At 43.9% G+C, this 8,837-nt stretch overlaps 1 protein-coding gene across 8 annotated transcripts in view; it reads left to right on the top strand.

The window, feature by feature from the left end:
• Positions 1 to 1,397, top strand: part of SLC5A9 (solute carrier family 5 member 9) — a 25,663-nt gene extending 24,266 nt beyond the window's left edge. For all 8 annotated transcript variants that reach the window (XM_001164090.6, XM_009457254.4, XM_009457243.4 and 5 more), the window contains one exon: positions 91 to 1,397. In XM_001164090.6, the coding sequence (XP_001164090.2) occupies positions 91 to 299 (209 nt within the window). In that variant the 3' untranslated portion in view covers positions 300 to 1,397. The remainder of the gene's footprint in view (positions 1 to 90) is intronic.
• Positions 1,398 to 8,837: the final 7,440 nt, after the last annotated feature.

The following is an 8,837-nucleotide window of genomic DNA, read 5'->3' as shown; positions in this document are numbered from 1 at the left end:
CCTCCCCTACTCTCCTATCACTTTCCTTTCTCCAATCTTCTTTGCCTCTCCCCTCCTGCTCTCCTTTGTCTTCTGGCTTTGTCCCTCCAGCCCCAAGCAGGTCCTGGGGAAAGTTGCTCTGGAGCTGGTTCTGTGGGCTCTCTGGAACACCGGAGCAGGCCCTGAGCCCAGCAGAGAAGGCTGCGCTAGAACAGAAGCTGACAAGCATTGAGGAGGAGCCACTCTGGAGACATGTCTGCAACATCAATGCTGTCCTTTTGCTGGCCATCAACATCTTCCTCTGGGGCTATTTTGCGTGATTCCACAGACCTGGCTTCAGTGTAGACAGATTAAACAAAGCCCAAGCCTGTCAGCCACAGAAACAGGCTCTCCTCTTACTTTGCTGTCTAAACTGGAGACCACAGAAGTCAAGACTGCAAGCTCCCCTGAAGAGAATCCAACTCAACCTGCACACTTGACAAGTGGAGAAACAGAAGCCCAGAGAGAGCACTGGGTTTGTTCAGGACCACCCAGAAGGTGTCACATGGGGTTTCCCCACTCTTTCTGATATATTGCCTTACAGACCTACCTCAAACACACTGTTTCCACCCTCTTCTTGAATGTATTCAGTAGCCTTTACTGAATGTGTGTCTTGAGAGTAGAAAAGTGGAGGATACAAGAAAAGGAGCAGGAAGAAATTTGCAAAAATCCAAGAGCACCTTTGCTCCCTCTTATCCTCCTTCCTCTTCCCCTTTCTAGTTCCCCTACCTCTCTATCTTTCTATTCTCACCAATAATCTATTTGTTGCATGAATTTACCCAGGAGAGTCCTATATTTCCATTGGTGGCTCCACAGTGGTGGCTGTCAGCCCCAAAGGGGTGGGGAGCCAAGGGTGGACTTTAAGCATGGTGACAGATGGTATTTTGGGCAGAAAGCTCTTAGACAATGGACTATCCAAAGCACTATTTAAATTCTGCCTCTTCCTACTCTCTAACCCAAATATGCACGAACTCTCTATGGCCTTGAGAAGCAGTTGGAGAGACATGACTTGTTAAAACCTCAAGGAATCAAGACATGTTACTCTGTATTTAAGGGTAAGCCCCACAGCGGGCAGCACAAACAGCCTGGGAGCCACTGTGCCTGTGCTTCTCTGTCCTTCTCCCTTTGCTTGCCATGAATCCGCATACCTTGGAATACACTGTGACCCCAGTTAAGTGTCCCTTTGCCAGGAAGCTGCCGCAACGTCCAGACCTGGGTCAAGGTCCCACTCCTGCTCCCATAGCCTTGACCTGCTTCTGTCACAGCACTGATCACACTGAGATGGAAGACTCCAGGGGGCAAGGACCAAGGGCCATATCCCAAGTGACTTTGTACCCAGAAAATAACAGCTGTTCAATAAATGTGTATTGAGTTAATTAGTTCTCCATGGTCCTGGTAGACTTTGTGCTGCAGCTGGCTGGGTAGTGACTTGGAGTGTTAGCTGTTAGGGGTGAGTCTCCTTCACTTGGAGTTTAAGTAACTGAGTCTCAGACACCTAGAGTGGGATCACAGCCCCAGCCTACTGACAGACACCAGGTGAGGGCGTGCCTTTCTTCTGTCTCCCAGTCAAGGCTGCCTCTACTCTCATCCATTTACACTGACCAGTAATTACAACTGGATACAAATAAAATTCTATGTCTTTGAGGTGTAGACACAGCAGATTCGATGAATACCTCATGTCACTGCAGCCTCCACATTTTTGTTTCCATTGACCTTTTGACCTCACTTGCTTCTCACCTTAGTTGGCTCTGCCCTCTCCATTGTTCCCCATTGATCCTTACTGAGAACTCAGTTTTCCCCTGATTTCTCCCAAAACCTTTCACACTAGTATTTGTGTGTGACATATTATATTGAAGGTTTGGGGAGAAGAATTTTAAACCACAGAAGCACAATCTAAAATTGGATACTGAATATCTTATTTTTAAATGTTCCTCAGCTCCCAGAATTTCTCAGAGGTCTCTTCCTCAATCTCCAACTTCCTGCCTTCTGCCTGGCTCTTGGCGCCTCCCCCTCTGTAGATTTGAGAGATGTCTCTCCATTCCTCCAATCTTGGCCCTCCTCCTCCTTTATTGTCCTGTTATTGTACTGAGCCTCTACTAAACTCCGGACGTATCTCATCTGACCCAAAGACAAGACATGCTGTTGAATACAGTAGGACTGCAGAAGGGTGGCCGCTCCCCTTCCCTACCATTTTGCCTGATTAATTCCTACTTATTCTTCACATCTCAGCTCAAAAGTCACATCCAAGTAAAGCCATATAGTCCCGGTCATGATCTTAGCACAAACACCTACATCCCAAAGATGAGCCCCTAACACCCAAGATACAGTCTCATGATCCCCCAACTTTGCCTTCAAAGCATATGTCAGTGTATACTACTAATTTGTGTGATTATTTCATTAATAGGCATCTCTTCCCCTAGATTGTGAGCTCCCTGCTGAATCCCCTTCACCTAGATAGGTACCTGGCACATGGTGGGTACAAAATTCTGTGTTGTATGAATAAGTGAAAGAATAAATGAATGAAATGAGTGAGTGAAAGGGCACCCCTAGCAGAGGAAACCAAAGATTAAAAAACACAGAGGTGGGAAAAATTATGATATAACTAGGAACAAAAATAGTTTTAAATGTCGGGAGTGGAAGATACATGTGGACAGGACCACTGCTAGTCCTTATGCTTCATTGTGAAAGTGAGCAAAAGATGCCTTTCTTCTTGGCAGATACAGATCCTCACTATAGGGTGACAGGTGGCAGCCAGAGCCCACGCTCACTTCAGCTCCCACATGCCCCTATTGGCCAGGTGTATTTGTGTAGGGCACCACCTGCACATCCATGAGTGTTAGGCCTGCATGTTGGGGAATGGGTGGTGCAGTGACTGGGAGGTAAGCAGGTGATAGCTCAGGAAGGAAGGTCCATGCTAAACTTGGGACTTCATCTCTTACCTGGATCATTTCAACAGCCCTTTGACTCTTATCTCTCTTCCCAGTCTCTCTTCTTGCAATTCATCCTATGCACTATAGCAAGAATGATTTTTCTAAAATGCAAGTATTGTTCTATTTAAGACTCTCCATAGATGGTGTTTTCCAGCTTGGCATGAGATCCTATGAAAATTGCTAGAAATATATCCCAGGGTTTTGTCCTTGTGCCCCTGTACTACAGCCAAAGACAGGCTGTTATGTGCAGTGGTTAAGAAGACTGCAGGGGCTTGAAAGACTGATCTTCTAGAACCAATTCCTCATGCTGTCATTTTCTAATGACAAGATATTGGAAAAGTTGTTTAACTTCTCTATCTTTTCTCATCCACAAAATGGAGACAGTAATAGCAGCTACTTCATTGGGTTGATGAGAAGATTAAATTAGTTAATTCAAATAAAGTATTTAAAATAGTGCCTCGCACATAACTAAAGTACTTAATAAATGTTAGCTATTACTGAGACAGCCAGGTGGGAAGGGCTCCCTGGCAAAACTCCAACTGGCCTATGCACTGAGAGGAGTGCACACTGGGATGGAGCCACAGACGTTCGTGCCATTTGCAGCAGGGGGGAGCCTGGCCTCTCCTCTCCTTGGGTGGAACCTGGAATTCAATCTGTGAGGTGGGAATCCTACACTAGCAGGAACTCTGGCCTTGAAGTGAGTTCCTGTTCCCCCTTTTTTCCTTTTTGCCCAATAAATCCCATTATTCTCACCCTTCAAATCATCTGCGAGCCTAACTTTTCATGGCCATGTGATAAGGAACTGGCTCTTAGCTAAATTAAGGAAAACGTCCCACAACATTATTACTGCTATTAGTAGCAGGCAAGATGAACACATAAGGAGGCATGACACTACATAGCAATGTTATTTTAGATCTAGCAGAAAATGCTGTCAGAGAAAAGAGCAGGGAGGAATTAGTTCTATCAGGGCAATCAGGAAAGGGCATAACATAAAAGTGCATAATGGAGCTAGAGTTTGAAGGAAGAATGAATTGGAGTTTTCTAGAAAAAGTCATACAAGGTAGTGAGGCAGCATGTGCTAAAGGGTTAAGGTACAAAAGTGCACAATGAATTCCCATAAAATAGGGATACTATTTATTCATTTGCAAATGTCAACCCTGCATATTTAATTTCCCCTTATAAATCCTGTCTGTATTTAGCCTCTTGCCTCTAAGGCAGAGCAGTGAAGATTACTGACCAGGGACTGAAAATAATGGGCATTGCACCACTGGGGCAGAGGCTGTCGGTGTCCTTGCCCACATCCCCTAGGTCTCAGCAGTGCTGTTTACTGTGACTTCCTGCTGAAAGCCCCTTCACCTCTCTGCTGAGGGCTTTCTCTGACTGTAGAAAAATGTTCGGTCCCCTGCATACAACAAGCTAGAAGTGCTTGGAGTTAACACACCTGGGAGCAGCCCTGAACCAGCGACAAAAAAGAGTTTGAGGATAAGCACTGTCAGCCCCTTGCCCTGAAGTGGGACAACTTGGAACCTTGCTCTAAAATATCTTTCAGAGGGACAATGAGGCGCAGCTACCCACCGTGTTAATATGTCCATTAACACACCCTGCATAGCTCCCTTCCCTTCCCTGTCTCATTTCCCCATTTCCTTGGAGGTGTTTCCTGGGATCTCCTCTGAAATAAACCGCTGGCACCTGGTTTCATGTGCTGCTTCCGAGAAACCAAAGACAGTTTTTTAACAGGAAATCAGGCTTTGAAGTTGGGCTTTGTGGAGAGGGAAAAGGGCAAAGTCTGGAGGATTTTGACCATAAAGTCTTACCCACAGGGAGAGAAGCTCTCCTGTCTAGTATCAAGTCTTAGCCCTGCTGCTGGCCACAGGAAGTGGGTGCTGAAGGGAAGGTTTTCAGGCAGAGGGAACAGCCCATACAAAGAGATCTATGAGGTTCTCTCCAGTTTTGAGGTTTTACAATCAAGATTTCTTTCATTTTGGCACTAAACACTACAAATAATGTCATGGGCCGCACCCTGTTCCAGGCACTAGGGGTACCATGGTGTTCAAGCTTTGGTGCCTTCTTAGCTCTCAGCTAGACTCAGTTCTCTGAGGAACAGGATGTTTCTCCTTTAACTCTTATGATACAGTAAAACAGCCAATGTGGTGGAAAGAAAAGAACCCTAAGCTGAAAGTCAGGAGACCTAAGCTCCATTCCCAGAGTGTGGGGGAGAGTCAGAGGCAAACAGTGAATCACTGCAGTGTAGGAAGCTCACAAGTCAGGGTCAGTCCTAGAAGGGACCTCAGTGACCAGCTAATCAGACCCCCATATTTCACAGAAAGAGACATTGGAGACTTCTAGAAGGGATGGGACTTGCTTAAGGCCATGCAAGGGTTCAGCAACAATTATCCAGGCCCTTCAAGATGAAAAGTGTTTCAGGGGTAGTGGGCAAGCCAAGAATGACATAGGAGGGGCTGGAGAAAAAGGCATGTTGAGGCCTATATTACCACCAAGCCCTGGGCAGGTCTACTGAAGGCACACACATCACACACACATTTACATTTTCGTTAATGTGTCTGTCACACTTACCATTTGAAGGGGTCTCCAAGGTCCTCTCATTCAGCCCTACTTCCCCTATCCCATGCCATTGTTCATGTGGCTCCCTTTGCCTGGAACACTTACCCTTGACCTTCTACCACCATTGCCTATCTCCTACTCACCTCAGGAATCATTTCCTACTAACTTTTCATGCTACTTCCTCCACTCACCCAAGTTGGTTTTGTGTCCTTCCTCTGAGCCTCCACAGGCCCCTGTGTTTCTACCATAGCAAGTTTCATGCAAGTGTTATAATTATTTTCATCTCTTCTTTGCCACAGACTGGTGCTCTTTGAAAGTAGGTGTGGTATTCATCTAGGGGTTGCATTGTTTTAGGACATTTAGTAAGCTCTTCATAAATGTTCAATGAATGAGTGAATGAATGCATGTTCAATTTACTCCATCATATTTTGGCTCTGGATTCCTTAGTTCTTAGCCACAATCAAGAGAAAGAATAATAGACAATATCTGTACAATCTGTAGAGACTTTGGAGTTACAAAGTCCCGCCACGGGTGAGGTCTCATTAAATTCCTACAACTCTTAGAGGTAGGTAGACAAGTTTCATCTCCGTTTCAGAAAGGCCAGTCAACACCCAAATGTGAGCTTCAGGACAGCCTGTAAAAATTAAAAAGCAAAGCAGCCTCTTTTGCCTCCAAGTTCCAACAACCCCCTTCACATTCAGAATGTCCTCAATGTATCTGAGGAATCTCAGATGGTAGCATTCACCATTTGTGCCTCAGTTGTTCCAGTCTCTAATGTGGACCTTCAGTCTCATTGACTCTAATGCTCCTGTGGCCCCTTTCCAAACCTCTCATCTTTGCCATGCTTTCTCATTCCAGCAGGACCTTGTTCTCAGGTTGATCTCTCCATCTCTACCTGCCAATATGTACATATGAGATGTCACCCGGCTCTCTCTATATGTATATATTTCAGCAGGGTTCTTAGCCCCTCATTCAATTGCAAGATGATGTCAGGCCTTCTACCAAGTCACTTAAAAGGAAACTGCCTGTCCATTGGGTCAGTTGTCAGTCACCACAGTGAGAGCTGTAACCACCTCTCTGAAACCTTTCAGAGCCCCTACCCCAACTCACCTCCAGTCGGTGCATGGGGCAGTGGTAAAAGTACTAGATAAGCAGGTAAAAGATTTGTATCCTAGCTTAATTTTGTCATTACTTGCTTTATGACCCTCCCTAGCCATCCCTCAGTTGCTTCTTCCTTAAAAGAGGAGAGGCGCAAAGGCTTGAATTAGATTAGATGAAATCTATGGACGCTTCTCATGTTGACATTGTGTGCTTCTAATTTGTTTCCACAATTTGTCTCCTTGGGGCAGGAAGTGGATGGATTGGTTGGTGGTAGTGGAGGGTATACAGGGAAAGTCATATGTCAGCTTGAGAGGCAACAGCACAAATAGAAAAACATTGCAGAGTAGCTTTCAGAGAATTGAAATGGGTTTACCATGAACAATAACAACATTAAGAAGCAGCTTTGAACTGTGAAAGGATGGTGTTTCAAAAAAAATAGCACTCTTAAAAATATCATGAAGAAAATGTTTTCTAAAGTGTTTTTGTTATTGAGTTTGGACTACAAAAGCACTCAATTTAACATGAGAGACTCGTAACCATGTCCTTGGGTGTGAGAGTTCACATCAGTCAGAGGGGATGGAAACTGCTAGAAGCCCAGGCAAAGCAGTGTCAGTTATCCATTAACCTAGAATGAGTGTCTGTCTAGATTTCTAGCCTTAAGTAAGATTACTGTAATTTCTTCTTTTCTCCAGGGTGAAAATTTGGGAGAAATTTAAAGGTTATATATAAACGTAAATCCTACAGGCTTAAATTAAGGTAGTTACAGTTTACTTTCATATTTCAAAATCAAATTTCAGCTTCAGCCCAGACTCACAAAGTAGAAATGTCAGACTTTTTACTGTGGTCTTATACAAAATCTACAACTTTCTCTTAAAGAGGAAAAAATAAAACCCAACCTTTATACCTTATCTCCTGAATAGACTACAAAAGCAGCATTGGTCTCTCTCTCAGTATGCCTTGTATGTAAATTTTAGGATTATAAACATTCAGAATGAGAAGGAACCTCAGAGTCAGCTAGTGCAGCTCTCCTCCCTCTTCATTCCGGGTCAGAATTTATCTGAACAGTCTCCCTGACAGGTAAACTTAGCCAGCCCTCTATTAGAATTTGCTAATTGGCAGGGTGGTCCAGAGATGGAGCAATGATGACCTCCTGAGAGCATTCATTACTGGACCACACTGCCAATTAGAAAGTTCTTCCTTTTGCTAGCTAAATTCTGCATCCCTGAAATTTCTAACCACTTAAGCAAACAAACCAAACATCAGGTATTCCAAAATTATATTTCCACTATTTATGATTTCTTCTTAAAGGAATGATTCACAAACTGGGAACTTCCTATAGAATAGTAAATTTATCTGGGATGAGAAGTACATGAAGACTAGTAAGACTGATAATTTTTAAAATCCTTGCAATTATTTTATAAAGAGTGCTCCCACATTAACCATCTCATTTAGTTCTCAACACCAGTCTAGGACTGATGAATGAAGAAACAAACTCAGAGAGGTGAGGTAATGTGGCTGAACTGGTCCTTAAGCCCAGATTTCTGACTCCACATTCAACCCTACCCTCATTGTACTACTACTCACTCATGCAGCATTCTTCATGAATGTTACAGTTTCCAGGTTCATGACATAAATATGGAAAACAGCTGCAATCTACGCGGAGGTCAGTCGAATAAAAAAGGCAGGCAAGTCAGCAAATTATTGCAGAACAATTAAGCACTGAAATTCTAGGTGGGAACAAAATACTTCAGAAAAACAGAGAAAGGAGCAACAAATTACCTCGTGGAAATGGGGAAGGCTTCATGGGAAATAATGTTTAACTTAGATTTAGACATTTAACTCTACTTGGAGTATAGAGATTTCTGTGTAGACAGACAAAATGATTATATGAGAGACAGAAGAAACTGCACAAAGCAAGACAAGTATGTAAAAGGCCATGACATCTCTAAGGTAGAGTGAGGTACCTTTTGTGGCTGAAGCACAGGGTCTGTGAGAGTGTAACACAGATGACATTGGAGAAGAGGTAGAGGTGAGCCTAGGGACACTGGGTGCCACGGTATAGCCAAGAATGGGACAGAGTCAGGAAGGGTAAGGGCAACTAATATATACAAAGAGCATCTTATCTTTAGAAAGATCATTCCAGCAACAGTAAGAGAATAAATGATAGAGCCAGAGGCTGCTAAGGGATGGCAATTTTTGAGGTTGTTGCAGTATCACTGGAAAAAA

This window comes from Pan troglodytes, chromosome 1, assembly GCF_028858775.2.
Source record: "Pan troglodytes isolate AG18354 chromosome 1, NHGRI_mPanTro3-v2.0_pri, whole genome shotgun sequence".
Taxonomy (NCBI): Eukaryota; Metazoa; Chordata; class Mammalia; order Primates; family Hominidae; genus Pan; species Pan troglodytes.
Note: the sequence above shows the minus strand (reverse complement) of the source record. Positions and strands in the feature narration are given on the sequence as shown.